Source organism: Acanthopagrus latus, chromosome 2 (assembly GCF_904848185.1).
Source record: "Acanthopagrus latus isolate v.2019 chromosome 2, fAcaLat1.1, whole genome shotgun sequence".
Taxonomy (NCBI): Eukaryota; Metazoa; Chordata; class Actinopteri; order Spariformes; family Sparidae; genus Acanthopagrus; species Acanthopagrus latus.
Window position 1 is genome coordinate 1,027,374 of NC_051040.1, and position 20,449 is coordinate 1,047,822.

The 20,449-nt window shown below is 44.2% G+C and overlaps 3 protein-coding genes across 6 annotated transcripts; all 3 read left to right on the top strand.

Annotated features, from left to right (window-relative positions):
- Positions 1-75: 75 nt before the first annotated feature.
- On the top strand, positions 76-10,751 carry eif4h (eukaryotic translation initiation factor 4h). Of its 3 annotated transcripts, none has more exons than XM_037081068.1 (8): positions 76-232; positions 4,148-4,338; positions 5,277-5,341; positions 5,928-6,033; positions 7,194-7,301; positions 7,797-7,952; positions 8,044-8,159; positions 10,199-10,751. In XM_037081068.1, the coding sequence occupies exons 1-8, from the start codon at positions 168-170 to the stop codon at positions 10,202-10,204; spliced, it is 813 nt and encodes a 270-aa protein (XP_036936963.1). In that variant the 5' UTR covers positions 76-167; the 3' UTR covers positions 10,205-10,751. The 3 variants fall into 3 exon arrangements, with proteins under 3 accessions (XP_036936963.1, XP_036936972.1, XP_036936980.1); XM_037081077.1 differs by having other exon boundaries at positions 7,194-7,274; XM_037081085.1 differs by lacking the exon at positions 7,194-7,301.
- Positions 10,752-11,456: 705 nt separating this feature from the next.
- rffl (ring finger and FYVE-like domain containing E3 ubiquitin protein ligase) lies at positions 11,457-19,074 on the top strand. The gene is made up of 8 exons (XM_037082522.1): positions 11,457-11,713; positions 13,697-13,877; positions 15,593-15,790; positions 15,877-16,122; positions 16,247-16,451; positions 16,565-16,588; positions 16,707-16,919; positions 17,149-19,074. Exons 2-7 carry the CDS (start codon positions 13,698-13,700, stop codon positions 16,892-16,894), a joined length of 1,041 nt encoding a protein of 346 aa, XP_036938417.1. The 5' UTR covers positions 11,457-11,713; position 13,697; the 3' UTR covers positions 16,895-16,919; positions 17,149-19,074.
- Positions 19,075-19,084: 10 nt separating this feature from the next.
- LOC119010404 (protein TsetseEP-like) lies at positions 19,085-19,832 on the top strand. 2 transcript variants are annotated; one of them, XM_037082542.1, is made up of 2 exons: positions 19,085-19,554; positions 19,606-19,832. In XM_037082542.1, the coding sequence occupies exons 1-2, from the start codon at positions 19,120-19,122 to the stop codon at positions 19,648-19,650; spliced, it is 480 nt and encodes a 159-aa protein (XP_036938437.1). In that variant the 5' UTR covers positions 19,085-19,119; the 3' UTR covers positions 19,651-19,832. The 2 variants fall into 2 exon arrangements, with proteins under 2 accessions (XP_036938437.1, XP_036938430.1); XM_037082535.1 differs by having other exon boundaries at positions 19,085-19,832.
- The last annotated feature ends 617 nt before the right edge of the window (positions 19,833-20,449 follow it).

Below are 20,449 nucleotides of genomic sequence, written 5' to 3' on the forward strand. Positions count from 1 at the left end.
ATAATGTTTTCACACACGCTTGATTTTTTATCTCTGTGGCCTTCTGTTGTTATAGATATTGTATATATTATATTGAACAGTTTTCCCGGTCAGGCGCTCTGCCGGACAGCTATACCCACACTGAGTGTGACGTGTAGGACCTCCTCCTCCAACACACAGCAGCAGTAATGGCGGACCACGACAGCTACGACGAGCGGGACCGGGCCTACGGTAGCTTCGGCGGCGGCAGAGGGTGAGTCTCCGCTCCGCAGTGCAGCTCAGCCGTGTGGCTCGAACACGAACCCCCGCTGGACCGTCGCAGCGTTTCCCACTGCTGTCCGCCACGATCCTCGGTGCTGGGCGGCCGGGCCTCAGAGCTCGACCCGCCCGGCGCCTGAAGGGCCACACGGGCAGGCGTGAAGGGAGGCCGCGGAGAGCGGCTGGGAAACGCCGCGGTGTCCGAGCAAACAAGCTAACTGTTAGCAGGAGGCTAGCGAGAGAAACGGACCCATGTGGCCGCAGAGCTCCGCAGTAAAACACGTTAAGGCTGCTGACAGTGTTTGTAAAAATGGAGCGGTCGTGGTGAGACGTTTGGACGGAACCGGGCGGGAGGCCGCAGCAGGTGGAGGTGGTGGCGGAGCTGCTGCTGCAGGCTGCCCGCATGGCTGCATCATGTGTCCGCAGCTGCAGATCCATCCACGTAGTTACCAAACATGAGGCTGGATATCGATCCGGACTATTGGTTATTGATTTGTTGTGATCCATACAGTGGACGCAGTGATCAGGTGGCTGCTGTTTGTCTGTGTTTATTTACTGATGAGTGATCGATGAAGCGCGGCAGCAGAGACGTGACGTGATGTTTGACTGACACGATGTGAAACACAGTCAGAAGTTCTGTTTAAAGATCTGAAGCTGATCAACTCCTAACATCTTCCAGATCAATTAATCGGCCTCTATTGATTAACCCATGACTGGTCTGGTGCATTAAACATCAGCAAGCAGTGATGAGCGCCTCAGTTTGTTGGTGTCCAATGTGACTTATTGATGATGATTTGTGGCTGAATGATGAACTCTGATGTTGTGTTGATGACTGATTGATGAAGCTGCGTAGATCAATACATCTGTGATCGGCTGCAGTAACTTGTCATTCTGCAGATGAAGTAGTGAACTCGTCCCATCTTGTTATGTTTATCACAAATATAAGTTGAATGCATTTATAATTTGTTTCCATTATTGAAATTCAGGATGATCTAAAACAGTTACAGTAACACAAACTAACTGTGATTAACATTTCTGTGATTTATTCAGGATTAAACATTTAGAAATGGAAACAAACGCTGCAGACATTTGTAATGAAACCAAAGATCAATCTGCTGATTATCTTTTTTAATCAAATATAAAATACACTCATCACAACATCCAGAGTCAGACGATGTCCACGGATTTAAAGATGTGAAGAAGAACAGCACATCGTCTCTACTGAGAATGAATTGATGAATGAATTGATTATCTGACTGTTGATTAAACAGTTTAACTTGAATGATTGTTTCAGTCAGTGAACAGAAACATCAGGTCGATCATCAGTCGTCACTCTGATCTGATTAAACTGAGAAGGTTTTAAATTATTTACCTTCTAATATGAACGTTACATGAAACTTTAGTGAGTCTGTCGACACAAAGAACAGAAACATCAGAGATTAAATGAGCTGTGAGAAACTGATGATCGGTTGATCTTTATAAATCAATACTGAGCACTAAAGATTAATTTGAACAACAAAACAAAAGACAAATCAAACTGTGGATCTGGAGAATTGCGACACGCCGACTCCTTTATAACAGTTTATAGACGACACATTTAACAGAAACTGGAGCAGATTAATAAATTATGAAGTTGTGATTAGAAACAGAAGTATTGATTAACTTCATGAGAATCTGATCTGATCGTCTTCCAGCCCAGCAGAGGGCAGAAACTCCTCCTGTGGGATCTGACTGTGGTCAAACTCGAGACTTTGTTCTCTGCTGTGACTGATGGGAAGATGTTTACCTGTCGCAGGTAGTAACAGGTCTGACCGGACCGCTTTGTTCTGCTGCGGCAGGAAGAATGTGTCACTCAGACTAAAGCACCATCATGTAGAAATACGATGAACCATTTCACATACAGAGTCTATAAAGATCTGATAAAAGTTACGTTGTGTCTCAGCCAGAGCTGCAGTGATTAATAAATCACATCAGTCGTCAACTGTGATATTAATCGACTTGCAGCATGTTAAACGTGAATGTGTTCTGGTTTCTGTAAACTGAAGATCTTTCAGACATTTGTGGATGAAAACACTCATTTTTCAACCTTTTATCACATTTTATAGACTAAACAACTAATCGTTCAATGAATGAAATGATCAGCAGTTTTATGGACGATGAGAACAGTTGTTGTGTAGCAGCTGTGAACCTGTTAGCTTTCAGTCCAAGATCAGTGGAACGGATCTGAACTGAAGGTGTGAGAGTTGTTTTAGTTTGAGTTGAGTTAGTTTGTGGAGTGTTTGTTAGAGGAATTTCTGTCATCAAACTCTTTTAACATAAATTTGAAATATCACAAATAACTTTAACTTTTGCAGATTAAATAGATAAAAAGAATCAGATATTGTGAGCTGCTTGTTAAATGTGAATGTTTTCTGCTCTCTGAAAACTGAAGATGATCTGACGATCAATAACTGATGGACATTAAATATGTGATCACAGAACAACAATCTTCTGAATCTAATGGACAAGCTCAACGTTTCTCTCTTTCACGTCTGTGGTTGCAGTGATTTTATTGTAGCTTGATATTGTGAGTTTAATATTTTATTATCTCAAGATAAATACGTCTTATTTACATGACAAAACAGGTTTTCTATCTTGATGACGAGACAATCAGTGATTATTATTATTTTAATCATCAGTTATTCTTCTGATGTTTTTGTTCTTCTTTTTTCACCATCGTCCCCCAAATACAGTTTTAACATTTCAAAGTGAAAGAAACCCGTCCCAAACTCGAAAGGTTGTTTTTTTTCCTACTTTATCATCCATAGTTGTTAGTTATAAGTATAAAAGTATTATCATTTAAAATACTTTTACCTCCAAATTGTACCCAGCTGAATTACTTGCTCACTTACTGCTGAATGTAGCTCTGTTAGCAGTTAGCTCTGTTAGCAGTTAGCTCTGTTAGCAGTTAGCTCTGTTAGCAGTTAGCTCTGTAAACCAGAGTGTTATGAATTTGGTTCTAAAATCAAATCATCTGTAGAAAAACAGTGACTTCACATACGGCACAGCTAGCTTGTCATTATCCTGCAGCTAGCTTAGCGTTAGCCTGCAGCATCACATGCAGACTCTTCCCTCGTGTGGTGAAGACAGTCTGACTGGGATCAGAAGAAACACTGACACCGTCGGACATGTTGGTTTAATTTCTTTTTTTTTTCAGAGATCCTTTATTGATTTGTTTGTGAAGAGGGTTCACTCTGGTCTGAAATTCTGTCTTGTATTGTTGAATCACTGGCGGCTGGTGTTTGTTGGTGGATGTTATTTGAACTCATGCTGTTACTCCCGATGTAACAGCATGAGGAGACGCGCTCTGTTGTCGTCAGTGCTCAGTTCAGTTTCTCGTTTGTATATGAAGTTACTGGTTGTAACTCGTGTTCTATGAGTACGCCCTCTAGCTGCCTGTTTGTGCAGTACATTACTGTTAACACACTAAAACACTTACGACTGAAATATCCATGTCATGGTGGAATGTGACATTGGTGACATACCCACTCCAAGTTCCTCCAACAGACGAACGGCTTAGCTTCTGCACACAACGGCTGGGCGACTGTAAACAATAAGCAACATATATTTAAATGAACACACGTCGTAAGTTATCTTAGGGGATGTTCTGGACAAAGTTCAGCCTAATCCAGTGGACATTTAGCTCCAAACGTCAGAAATTCAAAGCCATAAAATAGGAGTTCATCTCAGAGTCTTACTGATGTAATGATGTTTTTATGAGTTTTTAGTAAGGAGATCATGACATGAACTGACTGTACACATGATTTATTATCTCTGAAAGAACAACAGATTGATTTAAGTCAGGAAGCATCTCGTCGACTCTGGTCTGTACTCCATATCCCATGATGCTCTCTGTCTGTCCCTCCGTTAGGTCCCGTGGAGGCGGCGGTGGCTCCGGAGGCCCCAGGAAGCAGAAGGAACTGCCGACAGAGCCTCCGTTCACGGCATTCGTGGGAAACCTGCCGTACAACACGGTGCAGGGAGACATCGACATCATCTTCAAAGAGCTCAACATCCGCAACATCCGATTGGTCAGAGACAAAGAGTCAGACAAGTTCAAAGGTCAGAGGATTTCACTGTGTGTCTGACGTTTCACTTCTGAATAATAATAATTCTGATAATATTCAGATCGACTGTGCCGCTGGGTTCTGTTCCATTCACTGAGATGAGTGTTAGGTGGAGTGACGGTTCTGATGGAGCGGATCCGGTATCAGTCAGATGACACTGATACGTGTTAAATAATGAATCAGAGTCTACAATCATCAGTGTTATTATGAGAGTCAGTGTTTCAGTTAAAAGCTGCTGAGTCGGTACAAAAACAGCTGATAGTCTGACATCATGTTCTCACATCGCAGCTCGCAGTAACAACAGTTTGTGTCGGCTGGGTCCGGTTCTTCACACGGGGCTGGTTCTGTGGAGGCAGTCCGTGAATTACACTCTTATTTTGAAATGAAGTCACAATGAGTCGCAGAAGAACAGATCTTTATTGGCTCAAAGACTAAATAATCAATCTCTCTTTGTTTTCATGACTGAAGAAACAAACTGACCTTAAAGGAAAACCCAGTTTATACTGTTGTGCTGTGTTTATGTGGCGGACCCTGCCACCTCTCTAGCCACAAATGTCCAACATGGCTGCTTGAAACATTTTCCTACTCGTTCCTGTTTGGAACAACATTTGTTGTGTTTCTGAAACTTGATAATTGAACTGTGGTCTTTATTTCCTTGACCTCATTAATATGTATTCGCCTATGAAAAGAGTTTGTGTTAATACCTCATTAATATTGTAAATATTAATATTCTGACTTTGAATTTCCTTTCCAAAACTGCATCGTGCTCCTTTTAAACTGATCCTGAAGCTGATGCATCATATCTGATGTCTGTCACAATAACCACCAGCTGGCCTTTGTTTGTCATATTGTGCAGCTCTGTCTGTAATATACGTCAGTACTGTGAAGTAAACCTGGTTCTGACTGTTTCTCTTGTGTTTGGGTCTCTTTCAGGTTTTTGTTATGTGGAGTTTGAAGATTTGGAATCTCTCAAAGAAGCGTTGACGTACGACGGTGCTGTGAGTATCTGACTCGTGTTTTATTCTTTCATCAGGAGAAAAAGTCTGAGGAGGTGAAGAACGACTGATGACGACAAGCTGGAACTATTTTCTCTCCTGTGTGTTTATGACTTCAGATCTGGTGGAGATAAAAGTTTTTCCAGTATTATCATTATTAGTTCCTTTAATCTTTTCAGTGAAAATGAAGAAAGAGAATTACATCTTACATTTTTTTTTCTGTGTATGTGAACAAGTGAGGAAATGTATTTTTCACAAATGAGTAAAATGATTCTGTTCTGGTCTCTGTTCCACACAGGAGAAAAATATTATATAATAAGTGAAGTTAGATTATCTACCAGTGACTGCAACAACATTATTCCACCAGATCACGGCTCTCAAACTCAGGAGAGAAAACCGTTCAGATCAGATCACTGGAAAAAAACAAACATTCTCAGTTGCCCCTCAGGGCTTCCGTAGAAATGATCGACCTCTTCAGACTTTATCCTTCAGTTTCACAGGGAGTCATTTATACACTCACTGATGAATAAAAAGTAACCAGTCAGGTGTGTGAGTGGTTCAAGTCTAACGTGACTTCTGACCCCTGCAGCTGCTAGATACAAGGTACCTGAAGGTCGACATCGCAGAGGGACGGAAGCAAGAACGAGGAGGCGGAGGACGAGGAGGCTTCGGCTACGGGAAAGACGACGGTAGAGGTACGAACAGGAAGTAGATCTCTAACTGAGTGTGTGTGTTTGTGTTTGTGTTTGTGTGTGTGTGTGATCCTAACAGCTGTGTGTTTTAGTCTAACTGATCTTCTTTCTCCTCCAAGTCTGAACATAAACCTGCTCAGTCTCTGTAAATGTTCAGCTGCTGAAACTTTTTTTTTTATATGATAAAGATTTTTCATTGTGCTGACAGACACAATTTTTGCAGTAAATCAATATTCTCACTGCAGAGACTGATCTGATTTCTTCACTTCAGTCTGTTTTAACTGTTACAGCTGTTTTAAAGGAACAGTTCACCCTGAAAGTAAAACCAGTCCTCAGAGTCGTCGTCTCCTCCCTCCGTGCCGAAGAAAGTGTTGCAGTCCACAGAACAGTTCTGGAGCTTCACAGTAAAACAGTTGCAGCATTTTGCTGAACAACTGAAGCAGCTGAGACTTGATTTAAAAACTCCATCAGCTGTTAGCACTTCCTGTTAGCAGTGAACCTGTGGATATTCAGACAACTGTCACTGGGTCACTGTGATACTGAAGAAAACTTAAAAACAGGATGTTTCTCAGGCAGGTTCTGCACGTAAAGAGATATTTGCACCCTTTCTGAACTGTTAGATTGTCAAGGGTGTAAATAACATCTCCTCAGATCAGTGTGTGATCACAGGGCTTCTGCAGAGACATCGGAAGTTGTTTAGGTTGTTTTTTGGACAAGAAACTGACGTTCATCAGCGCGCAGGGAGGAGACGACTGGATTTCACTGACTGAACTTCTCCTTTAAAAATTCCTAAATTGAAGTTGATTTCAAATGAGAGCTTTGACTTGGAGGAGGACTCTTTGCTCTTTTATCTTTCACGCTTCATCCTCTCACCATCTCATCATCACATCCACAGCCCTCCCTCTCCTCTGACAGACAGACAGATAATAAGATAAACTGATCAGAAGAATTCACCTCCCTCAGTCAGCAGCTTCTCTCTAACAACTCCTCTCTTATTGGCTAATGGACGACTAACAAGCTCCGCCTCTTCAGTGCTGTGCTTCCTGCTCCTTCCAGAAGGAGGTGCTTCCCACACCCCCTCTCTCTTTCCTCTCCTCTCTCCTTCCCTTGTCTCTTCCCCTTGTCTCCTCCTGTCCATGTTAAACTCCCCCTGTCCTCTGCAGGACGAGGAGGTCCTCGAGGAGCTCCCCGAGGAGGCGGAGGAGGACGCGAGTACCGCGATGACTACGACCACCAAGGAGGAGGTGGGAGCACAGAGTTCGGCAGTTCAGGTTGGACAGGAGCAGATCCCGGCCGACAGATCAGACCACTGCTGGGCTGCAGCCAGTCAGATGGCGGGCAGAGATCATTTACAGCAAAACACTGAAACAAAACAGAAAAAGGTTTCTTAATAACCACGATGCAAAGCTCTCAGTGTCCTCGTGGTGGCGCCACTGTTTAGTTTAGTTGCGGTCGATTGGCAAGAAGTTCTCTCCGAGGCTGCAGGAGGAGCGCCGGGCTCCCGTGTAATTACATCATCACGTGACGTACGGCGACCGGAAAAGATTTTAATAGCTAAGCTAAGCTACACTGAACTTAGAGTTAAACTGAGCAAGTGATCAGGCACTGTTGAACTTTGACCCCCACAGACTATCCCCCATCATGCCTTTCACTTCCATCTCATGCTCATCAGTCATGTTACAGGTACCAGGTGCTGCAGGACACCGGCGGGCGTCTGTCTGCTCACTCACCTGTCTGTCTGTCTGTCTGCCTGTCTGTCTCTGCAGGCTTTAGAGATGACGACTATATGGGAGGGCGGAGTCGAGGCGGCGGTGGCAGTCGCCCCGGTGATAGACGGGGTGGAGGTGGAGGTGCAGGAGCAGGTCGTTACAGAGACGGACCCCCCCGCGGAGGGGCCACAGACTTCCGGGAACCATCTGAAGGTGAGACCACTTCCTGTCTGCTCGTCAGTGTTCGGTTTGGTAGTTTTGTATCTGCTTCAGTACCGACTTCTGTTTGTTTGTGTGTTTACAGAGGAGCGTGCAGCGCGGCCCCGCCTGCAGCTGAAGCCTCGGACGGTCTCTGAGCCGCTCAACCAGGTCGCCAACCCGAACTCTGCCATCTTCGGCGGAGCCAAGCCGCGAGAGGAGGTGATCCCCAAGGATAAACATTAAGAGACTGAAGGCCGTCAGGGCCGGGGGGAGGGTGGGAGGGAGGGAGGGAGGGAGGGAGGGAGGGGTGACGCAAGTGAACAGATAGAGAACTTTAACAAGGAAAAATACAGAATCGCCAATGGGATGAGTTTAAACGCCACAGTTAGCATTCCTTCCTGACAGACAGACAGTGAGTGGACGCCGCCCTCCTCTTCTTCTTCCTCTTCTTCTTCTTCTGCTTCGTCTTCTTGTTCTCTTTCCTGTTTGAGTTCAGTTTGAGCAGAATATTTATTCTTAGTCGGAATAAAGATGAAACACACTCTGACACACTGACGAAAAATAAACCTGTAAACACAAACACAACGAGCAGCTTGTGAATGCATGTCCAAACGCTGGGTTCCTCTGCCCCGCCCCCTCACCTCCACCTCCGCTTACTGTGATGTCATACCTGCTTCGTCCCTGTAGCCCCGCCCCCCACCCCGTCCCCGACTGGCGTGTCTAAGGTCACCCGCCATAAACTCTTCGACAGACCGAAGCCCAGAGGTGACACCTGTAAAGTCATTTTTTGTATTTTGTAGTTGTTCAGCTGCAGCCACGCCCCCTCATCATGATTGGTTGATTCAAAGACACAACTTTTTTCTCTCTGTTTGATGTCGCTCGTTGCCTTGGTGACTCATCAATTAAGATTTTCCAGCTTTGATCAAAGGAGTTGTGATACATTTTTTTGTCCTTCTCGGTGTTTGTTTTTTAGCTGCTGGTCGTGGCAGGTGGGCGGGGTTTAATCTGTGTCGGGGACAGACTTCTGGCCCTCGACCAGCTCCGCCCACACCAGAACCTGCGCCTGATGGAATTTTAAGATTTTAAGAAAGGAGATGCCTGAAGCTGATAGATTAGAGTGATGGTCCTCTGTTCCCATGATGCACTGCTGGTAGGACGACCTGTTCAGGTGACGCCTCTGTAGAGTGGAGGGCTGAGAAGCCAGGAAGAACAGGTGTTGCGTTCACTGTCTGCGGGATTATTGTCATTTGGCATCCTCTTCAACCGTCACTTTAATGATGCATTCAGGGAAAGATCGTTTCCTCAAAGAAACTGACAGCAGGAAGTGAATTCATAAAGTTTCTGATATTCACCAAAACAAACAATGAAGCTGAAGTTTCTCATGGACTCTGACGCTTGTTGGTTTTTGTCCCACACACCCTGAACGCAGCACGGGGTCAGCTGTGAGGGCGTGTCCTAAACGCAGCTCCTCTGAAGAGTAATGTGAGACGAACCTGTCGTGTCCAGTCAGATCTAAGAGTGAGACGTCCACGCTGAACGCAGGTCGTTAACACAGAAAAGATGCTGATCCACTGAAAACTTCACCTGAACTGGATGAAAGGATTCAGAAAACAAGAGTCTCTGTTCTCTCTCTGTCTTTTCATTCACGTCTTTTCTTTCCTCTCACTTTATTTATTGTTTCTTATTGACTCTCCCTCGATTATAAAACCTCTTTGTTTTTGTCCCTTCCTACATGATTTAAATATGTAATATTCGTCTGGACAGATGGTGGCGCCAACACGCACCGTTCATTAACAAGAGAAGGGGGGTTAAAACCCGACGGCTCCCGGAGCAACACCAGAATATGGGAAGTGAAATAAGAGAAGAAGACAGAAGCGTCTGGTCCTTCCTGTTTCCTTCTTTTGATATTCTCTCTATTTATTTTTGTTCTTCAGTCCATTTTCCATCCCTCCTCTCTCTCTCTCCCTCTCTTACTCACTCTGTCCATCCAGCCACAGTTTCATCGACGACAAAGTGAGAATCCGACAGAACAAACGTTGATGGAGGGAAGGAATGAAAGAGGGGAAGAACATAATGGAAGGAGGGGAAATGAAAGAAGAGACAAAGGGGAGATTTAAAAAGCGAGGAATAAGAAGAGACAGGGCGACAGAATGTATTTCTTCCCTGTCATGCTTAATTTTTATTTTCTCCCTTCCTTTTTTTCTTCATCTCCTTCTGATCTCGACCTCTTCCCTTCTTCCATCTGTCTTTAAATTCAGGCCTGATTCATTTATCTCAGCAGCCACATACTCCTGACCAGACGGTGGCGCTAACACGTCGTGTCCCCAACAGAAAAGAAGAAATTGAAAAGGTTTTTTTTTTTTTTTTCTTTTTGTGCTGTCTTGTCATTTCAGTTCACGTAGAAGCCGACCGCCACCTTTTTGTAAAATTGATTAAAAAGAACAAAACAAGTTTTGAAAGAATCTGCAAAAGTCCAAACTCTTCTTCGTACAGTGAATCTCTCATTTGTGTTTGTGGTTTAAACTGTAAATCTTTGCTTAATTTGTGGCACCGTGAAGCTGGTCCAGGTGAATGTTTTCAGGTCTCTGTGTGGATCAGGATCAGGATCAGGATCAGGATCGGGTTCTGTAGAGGATCAGGCAGAACAGGATTTGAAGCTTCGGTGTGCGTCGCTTTGAGAACGAACAGTTTTATTTGCTTTACTGTACTATAGAATAAAAACGGCTCTTTTAACTTCTTCCTTCTTTTTTGTTCATTTTGTTTCCTTCACTGTTTATGGCAATAAAACTACCATCACCTTCATCTTCATCACACCAGAACCAGAATGTGTTTGATTTCAGGGGGGTGGGGGGTGGGGGGGTCGGTTCCTCGTTTTTATTTTTTCTTCCAAATGAAAGAAGAATAAAGAATAAAGCTCGTTCTGTTCTGCTTCTCTTTATTTCTCTCTGAGGTTATTTAGTTTACGCTTGATATTAAAGTAACATAAGTATTTTTAAGTTACTGTAACTCACTGAATATCATTTAATATTCATCATATAGAGTCTGAAAATATGAACATGTGTACAAAACTAAAGACATGGTGTTAAAATATGACTTTGGTGAAAGTGAAAGTCACCTGTATGAATAGTACTGGAGTAAAAGCCTTAAAAGTATCTGAGATATAAATGTACTTTATCTAAAGTATTTAGTATTTATTATGGATCAACTGATGATTTTATCTGATTGCAGATAAATTAAAAATGTCTTACTCTGGCTGTAAAGCAGGATGTAACCTGTAAAGTAACCAGTAACTAAAATGATCAAAGGTAGTGGAGGTGAAACGTCAGGTGAAGTCCTCTGAAGTTCACTGCACTACATTTATATAAGAAGTTACTAGTTACTTTTCAGATTAACTTCCTGTCCGGTGAAAACCACTGAAAATCAACACATGACGTCATAGTGTGACTGTAAACCATTTATGAAACTAATGTGAAGATAATGAAACATGTTTATACACAAACAACACACAAGTACAGAAACTGTGTGTGCGTGTGCGCGTGTGTGTGCGGTGTTGAACTCTTCCTGGTTCGGTGTGTTGTTGTCTCAGTCTTCTTCTCTTGGACTCTTTCAGTTTTCAGTCCGTCCCGCTCGGTTCGGGTCCAGCAGCCAGATGATGCCGCTGACCGACTAACAGCTGGAGGTTTTGAACCAGCAGTCACTGCTCGTTAACTAGCAACACGTCGCTGGTTAGTGAGCTAACCATCTGCTAGCTGTAGAAGCCCTGTCATTAACAGGTAAGACGGCTCATTGTGTTGATAATCCTGCTGTTAGCTGGTAGTTTAGTTGTAAACCGGGTTAGTTTGACCCGGGTTAGCGGTCACTGCTGGTGTCTTCTCTGTCGGTCCGTGTTTGTTTCACTCTTTACTTTCTCAAACTTGTGAATGATTCACTTCACTAACTAGCCTAATGTTAGCCTAGCCTGTAGCCTGCTAGCAGCTCAGGGTAGTTTCCAGACTTCACGCGCCAGACTCCGTTAACATTTTGTTGGATTTAACGGAGACTCGCTTACCGGTAAACTGATGATCTACTTAAAACATAATTAACATGAATACATTAATAAATATATAGTTACACTTTCGGCTAACAGTTGACACAAAATGGTGATTGTCTCAGTGTATTATAAACTTGACTATCCTTGGTTAAGTTGGGTGAGAGAGTTTTGAATGGTGATGCTGATCTGCTTGCACCACGCACTTTTATGCTAAATTATTTCTTAAATATGAGTCTGACTTCATGAGACATATAGCCGAATTGATCAAAAGAGCTTATTACGGAGCACAAGTTTATTTTACTGGCTAATTTACGTTATGTGTGTCTGGCCATGAGAAAAGAACACAAACACGTCTGTTTTTACTATGCAGTCTGGCCATGCTATGCTGCAGTGGGGGAAACCTCCTTTGAAATATTGTTATATTTTACAGAGCCTGGCTCAACTATGAACTGATAATCCCCTTAAACATAATTTATGGTTTTCTAAGATATAGTTACTCATTCGGCTGGCAGTTCATGCTTGTCTGAATCTAATATAAACTTAATTGCTATCATTAGCTAAATTGGGTTTAAAAGTTTTGTGTGACTCTGTTTTAAATTTGAGTCTGACTTCATGAAACTTAAAGCCGAATTAATCATCTGATCTTATTGACGAGCACAAGTTTATTTTACTTAGTAATTAACGTTATGAATATCTGACAATCACAAAGGATCTTAAATACGTCTGTTTTTACTATGTAGTCTGGACAAAATCGTCTGTCTGCAAAGTAAAGGGAAGGAAAATGTGTGTAGATTATATTTTATTAGCAGAAACGATATCATGCTGTAAAAAATACTTCAAAGTAAAAGTTCAACTCAGTTAAATGTATTCAAATATCTTCTGATTAAGTCGTCACAGTTTCAGAGCAGTTAAGCGCTGTCATGGGAAAAAACCTCCTTTAACATACTGTTAAATTTAACAACGCTGATCTGCTTGTACCACGCACTTTTATGCGCCGTTATTTCTTAAATATGAGTTTGACTTCATGAAACATGAAGCCGAATTAATCAGTAGATCGTATTACGTGTTACTGCGTTTTTATTTTACTGAGTAATTTACGTTATGAATATCTAACCATTAATATATTCATAAATGAAAGGAAGTCTGGATCGTTGCTGGAAAGCTGCTTCATGACACACAAGAACTCTCAGGTCCATTCGGCTAACTTAACCCACAAATAGGTATTTATCTTAAACATGACTTCAGCAGGTTTGCTTTTGTGTTCTCATATAGCTTTTGTCTGCCCATACACCAACTTGGTACGTTTTAATGAAGGATTATATTTAATGTCAAAGTTATCAAACATAAAGCTGAGCCATTATCAGAAGTCTTCAGTCATGAGTTAGATCCTGTTTTACCAGTAATTTAGGTTTTGAGTATCTTGAAGACAATAAAGCAATGCAGAATTTACAGAATTTCCTCTGGGGTTTGGTTTGCAGTGGTGAGGTCACAGTGGAGAATTGTGGAAAAGTATTCAGATTCCTTTTCAGTTGTCAGTATTTGTATGTATATTATTCAGTTACGTTTGCATCCTGCAGCAGCTGGTTGTGTACAGAATACTTGTACTGTACGTGTATTTCTATGTGTGTTTTTTTAGGATGTTTGCACCCTGTTGTAGCTGGTTGTGTATAGAGTATTGAATACTTCTTACAGGCAGTGTTTGTGTGTATTTGTGTGTACTTTTCAGGATGTTTGCATCCTGCTGTAACTGGCTGTGTGTGGACTCGACTGATGTTGAGCAGTCCAGTGAAGGTGAGCGACGTAATCAGTCGTACACTAACTCGGCCTTCAGCAGCCAGCCGTCCCCTCCTCCACCTGAGCACACCTGTAAGGCCTGCGGGGGGAGCTTCGACACACCTGCCAAGAAGGTAACTCCGCCCACCTGCTGCAGTAGTTACTTTAATCCTGACCACAGTGCTGCTGGTCACAGCCGTGGGCACATGTTTTTTATACTCTGTCATAAGATGAACCAGGGCCAAGACACTGAAACTGAAATCATTACATGGACCAACCAGCCAAGCAAGTTCCAAAGTCCCACAGGTTGTCATGTGCTGCTGCTTCCTGCTTTTAATCTATATTTATAACATTATAAAAACTCAGCAGAGTGATGATTTGAAAGGTCTTTGAGCAGCTAATGATTAATTACTTGAGGACTTTGCTCTTCATATTCCTGGTCCTGGTCCTGGTCCTGGTCCTGGTCCTGGTCCAGCGTCACATCATCATCAGAGTCTAAATCTGTTCCCAGCACATCTGTTTGTTTGTGTTCTCTTCATTCTGGAGATTCCCTGTGGTCACTTCTGATACTGGAGCGCTGTGACTTCTGGGTAATTGTGGGTAATTCTTAACTCATCCAAAAGAAGTTTTCAGAGGCTCATGAGAAAATCCTCAGACAGTCGCTGACGTTAACATTTCTTATTCTCCGGCACGCTTCAGTGAACTTACTTCAGTAGAGTTTATATTCTGCGCCTGAAAAACACTGGTCCTCAGTGCACAGTGTGAAAACAGGTGCTGACCCGCAGCAGAACTTAATGTAAGTAACCCCTCGTTTTCAGTTTAGGGAGCACATCAGAACCAAACCTGGACCGGACTGTAGTAAACTGTTAACAGCTCCCCCTGGTGGACAGACAGACTCACTGCCTGTAAACAGAGTGATGAACAGAGTGAATCAGCATCAGGATGAAGTTCTGCAGAGCTGCAGACGTTCTGACCACACGGCTGCTTAGAATACGTTTGTTTGGTTCCAACACACGTCACATTGTCAAGACCTTAATGGTTTATTAAAAAATGATGATTGACACAGAAGATGGACAAAATGTATCTACTTCAGTCAGAAATACTTTGATTATGTTTGTTATTAACATATCAAGCAGCCATACCTGCTGGAGTTAGTTTATATGACATAACAGAGCAAATTTAACCAAGTTTTAATCCTTTAACTTACGTTCAACACCTCTGAGCTGCTCGTCAACAGTTTGTTAATGTTCTTTATTAAAAAATCACATTTTACAGGAAAAATAGCTTCAAATATCACATCGCAGAAAATCTGTCAACTTACAGCCGCTCCCCGTCTCTCTTTCCCCATCTCTCTCCACCCGTCTCTCTCCATCCGTCTCTCTCTACCTGTCTCCCTCCACCTGTCTCTCTCTACCTGTCTCTCTCCACCTGTCTCCCTCCACCTGTCTCTCTCCATCCGTCTCTCTCTACCTGTCTCTCTCTACCTGTCTCTCTCCATCCGTCTCTCTCTACCTGTCTCCCTCTACCTGTCTCCCTCCACCTGTCTCTCTCTACCTGTCTCTCTCCACCTGTCTCTCTCCACCTGTCTCTCTCCACCTGTCTCCCTCCACCTGTCTCTCTCCATCCGTCTCTCTCCACCTGTCTCCCTCCACCTGTCTCTCTCCACCTGTCTCTCTCCACCTGTCTCTCTCCACCTGTCTCCCTCCACCTGTCTCTCTCCATCCGTCTCTCTCTACCTGTCTCTCTCCACCTGTCTCTCTCTACCTGTCTCTCTCCACCTGTCTCTCTCCATCCGTCTCTCTCTACCTGTCTCCCTCCACCTGTCTCTCTCTACCTGTCTCTCTCTCAGCATGTGTGCATGGACTGTAAGAAGAACTACTGTAGCCGTTGCTCCGCCCAGGTGGAGCCCCGCCCCCGCCTCTGTCACACCTGTCAGCGTTTCTATGGCACCCTGCTGGTGCGGGCGGAGCTCATGAAGCTGAAAGTGAGGGAGCTCAGGGACTACCTGCACCTGCACGAGGTCTCCACCCACCTGTGCAGAGAGAAGGTGATGCATGATCTCACTCTGAACCAAACAAACACACCTGGGAGTCTGTGAGCTCCTGACCTGTGACCTTTGACCCTGTTCTGTAGGAGGACCTGGTGGAGCTGGTTCTCAGTCAGCAGTCTTCACCATCCAGTGAGTCGGCACCTGAGACCCCCATCACCGACACCACGTCTGTGACGTCTGACCCCCCTGATCTGACTCCTGACCCCCCAAGCCCGACCTCGTCCCCGACTCCAGCCCCGACCCCTGACCCCCCTGCTGCACAGCCTGAAGTCCCGGCCCCGCCCACAGAGACCACCCCCCCTGAGCCCGACGTTCAGGACGAGGACCAGGTAAAACCAGAACCTGCTTCATGATCCTGTTATCAGATGACGTGTAAAGATGTCACGTTCCCTCAGTCAGGTCTGAGTCTGGATTCTTGGGACTGATTCAGTGTCTTCTCTCTGTCTGGTTCAGACCTGGGACCCGGAGGAGGCCCCGGTTTCAGGTCGCAGGGCCTCCCTGTCCGACCTGAGCTGTCTGGATGACATCGAGGTGCTCAGCGTCCGACAGCTGAAGGAAATCCTCGCCAGGAACTTTGTGGACTACAAAGGCTGCTGTGAGAAGTGGGAGCTGATGGAGAGGGTGAGCCGGCTGTACCAGGACCAGCAGAACCTCCTGGGTGAGTCTGCAGACAAGGATCTTAGTTTATTCTTTAGTTCAGCGTGTGAGATGAAAATGAGTCTTCAGATGAAATTGTTCAGAGGATGATGTCAGACGTTCTCTGTGTTTCAGCTGCCAACGCTGTGAACGCCTCAGGTGAGTCACATGAAGATGAATCAATAACTGAAGAAAATAATCAGCAGATAAATCGATAGAAAATAATAAATTACAGCTGCCATGTGTTCTTAATGGTTTTTTCGGTTTGTCCCTCCAGAGTCTGGCGGCGGCGGTCCTACAGGTCTGGAGGAGAACCTCTGTAAGATCTGTATGGACTCTCCCATCGACTGCGTCCTGCTGGAGTGTGGTCACATGATCACCTGCACCAAGTGCGGCAAGAGGATGAGCGAGTGTCCCATCTGCCGCCAGTACGTCATCCGAGCCGTCCACGTCTTCAGGTCCTGAGTGCAGCGACCTGACCAGCACCCAGGTGAACCTGCCACACCAGTCTGATCCCAGTTTAACCCAGACTACCAAACCCAGATTAATTAATCCCTCATTTAACTTTTGAAACTTAATGTCAATCTTACATTAGATGCTGAAGTCTCAAGACAAATCATTAAAACTCTTCTTCTTCTTCTTCTTCTTCTTCTTCTTCTTCTTCTTCTTCTTCTTCTTCTTCTTCTTCTTCTTCTTCTTCTTCTTCTTCTTCTTCGCAGGACGAACCATCTCCAAAGCAATAACCTGCACACTTCCTCCTGAAGGGACCTTTAAGTGACAGAAAATGTTTTTATTTTGTGAATTCTATTTTTCTAGTGTAAATAAGATGTGTGGTTCGTCCATGTGAAGACATAAGAAGTGACCTTATCAGACTGCAGAGCTGCTGTTCGATCACAAACACTGAATGTACAGAGCGACTCTGACAGCTTCACCGAGGTGCATCGCATGAACCCTTAAACTCCTGGACTGAGGATCCTCGGTGCCTTCACCAGCTCCTCACCTCCTCCTGGAACCTCAGCAGGGAATCCTGAGGCTGCTGAGAAGTTTCAGGACACTGAAGGAGGCGTAAATCTACCAAAGTGAGCCGTGGCTTCACCTTGACAGGTGAGGAGGGTCCGCGCACACCTTCAGATAGTCACCACATGGCCTTTGACTTCCTGTTTGTTTACAGAGGACCTGTTAGTGAAGCTCCCACTCAGATATCAGCCGTCTTAATTTTTACACAGTGAACATGTGTAATAAAACCCAAACTGCTGATTAAAGCTGCTCAGATGTCAGCAGTTTACCATGGAGGAGAATAACTGTGTTCACTCAACAACAGATTATTAAAACTGCCTTCAGATCAGTTTATTAACAGGATAATAACCTCTGACCTCAAGCCCCGCCCCCAGCGCAGGTGTTCAGGACTTCACCTGTCAATCTCACCTTGAGCTTCCAGCATTGATAGACTGAGTATATTAATGTGTTACAGATTCGAAGGTCAGTAGATTAAAGAATAAATATCAGCATGAGACAAAATAAAGTGGAAGGCTCTCGTAGAACTACAGAGTGATGTAATCTGTAGTCCTAACACCTGGACATCTGTTAGCATCTGTTAGCATTGTAGCTCCTCTGGTTCCCTCATTACCACAGTAAATGTCCCACAGTTTAATTATAAAGCTCTTCTGTGTGTTAAAATGGTTAGTGGTTGCTAACAAGTGTCTAAATGAGACTACAGAGGATTTAATTTAATTCCTGCTTCAAACATAATGGAGTGGTTGTTCATCTGTGAAGATTATCTTGATGAACGAAGCCTGGGAGGATCAGAAATTTGAGATTATTTTCTGCAATAATCCAAAATCCAATTCAGAGGAACCAGGACGATGCTAACTTCAGTGAGCTTTTAATAATACATTGTGGCTGCAACACTCTTGTAGAGAAAATGTTGTGAGTCAGTTCTTCAGAGCTTGTGGTCGTGTTGAGTTGAAACGTGTGACGGAGCGTCTTAACACGCTGTCGCTGTGCTGGACCGGGAACAAGACGACTTTCTAGATATTATGTGTTTGTTTAAATCTCCATCAGGTGTAAAACCGACATCAGCCTCCCTGAGAGACAGAGCTGCATGACGTGTGTGTGTTTACCAGCAGACTGTCTCTCTGGTTTGAAGTTAAAACACTGATTGCACTAATCTGTTGATGCTGAAGCATTTGGAAGAAGAATAATGTGTTGTGGAGAGACGAGGCCAGAGAGACATTTTGTCCTGTTCGTTTTCCTTGAGTTTTGTTGTTGTGGTGTAGTTGAGGGTTATTTTTGTTTTGTGTTAATATTTTTGAGTTAATTTTCTTTTTGTGAGACGGTTGGATGGTTGGAGCGTCCAGCTGTTGTAAACTTTGGGATCACACATTTTATTTGTAATATTTGTTTTGTCATGATCAGCCGCGGTACGTTTTACTGTGCTTTGATTTTTCCGCTATAATTAAAGTGAATAATGTTGTAATGGCAGCACTGTGCGAGCTTCATATGATCAAGCTTCCTTTAGACAGAAACACACAATCCTCTTCTTCAGCTACTGAGACCAGCACAGCTGTTAGCTAACGTGCTAGCATCTGGCTGTGTGTTTGTCTGTAGCGCTGTGCTTCCACAGAAATAAACCAGTGCCTCCTCGACGCCCCTCGTCACAGAACCATTACTAACAGATTGTATCACTGAAGATGAAGAAAGGTGAAACAATCCAAAAAAAAAAATCTGATTTAAATCCTAAAAAACAAATTCAAATTTCGCAGCAGATTGTTTTGTGTGACCCAGTGGAGGGCCCCGACCCTCAGCCCGGTCCCGACCAGCCCGGTCCCGACCCCCAGCCCGGTCCCGACCAGCCCGGTCCCGACCCTCAGCCCGGTCCCGACCAGCCCGGTCCCGACCAGCCCGGTCCCGACCCTCAGCCCGGTCCCGACCAGCCCGGTCCCGACCCTCAGCCCGGTCCCGACCAGCCCGGTCCCGACCAGCCCGGTCCCGACCCTCAGCCCAGTCCCGACCCTCAGCCCAGTCCCGACCAGCCCGGTCCCGACCAGCCCGGTCCCGACCAGCCCGGTCCCGACCAGCCCGGTCCCGACCCTCAGCCCGGTCCCGACCCTCAGCCCAGTCCCGACCCTCAGCCCGGTCCCGACCAGCCTGGTCCCGACCCTCAGCCCAGTCCCGACCCTCAGCCTGGTCCCGACTGCTTTAGTTTTGTTGAGAAACACTAACGCTGAATGTTTGATTCCACTTTAACTCCTCCCTTCAGAAACTCTATAATTGATGCTGTTAAAATTCACTGGAATCTGTAAAACAAAATAAATGTTTTTAAATTGAACAGAAAGAGAAGAAAATATAGTTTTCTGAGTGAACTTGTTGAATAATTTTGTAATAAAAAAATGATTTTCTCTCAGTTGTGTGTCCTCACGTGATTCTGTCGGTACAAGCGAAGGCTACGTTACGTTAGCTTAAACCCACAGCAGTTCTGATTTACTTTGTTTATAAGTGGCGGACCCTGCCACCCGTCTCTTTATCCAGTGATGGAAAAAATCCATATTGCTGATTTGTTTTATCACCTCATTATTATTGTGAATATTACACATCTGAGTTTGAATTTCTTCTATAAAATTGCATAATGCTCCTTTAAGACTTCATCAGCTCCAGCCACACCATCACTGCTTTTACTGTAAAGGTCAGAATACAGGTGCACTCACACTTTCCAGGTGGGGGAGCTCCATCTGTTTGTGGTTGTAAATGTGATCACACCTTAACCCTGAGACATCCAGGTGAGTTTGAACATCTGGAGTTGTGAGAACGTCCTCTGAGGAGCCTTTGAGTCATCTGAGTGTATTTGTATATTTATAATAAATTTGTAATAAATGGTTAGATGGAGAAAATAGTGAGAATCATCAGAGAGGTGAATGATCTGGTGTTTGTGTTTTATATTGTTACATCTGTATTGTACGTGTTTTGTTTCTGTACCTGTTACTGACATTAGAGTTTATCTTCAGGTATGAACCTGCAGTGTAG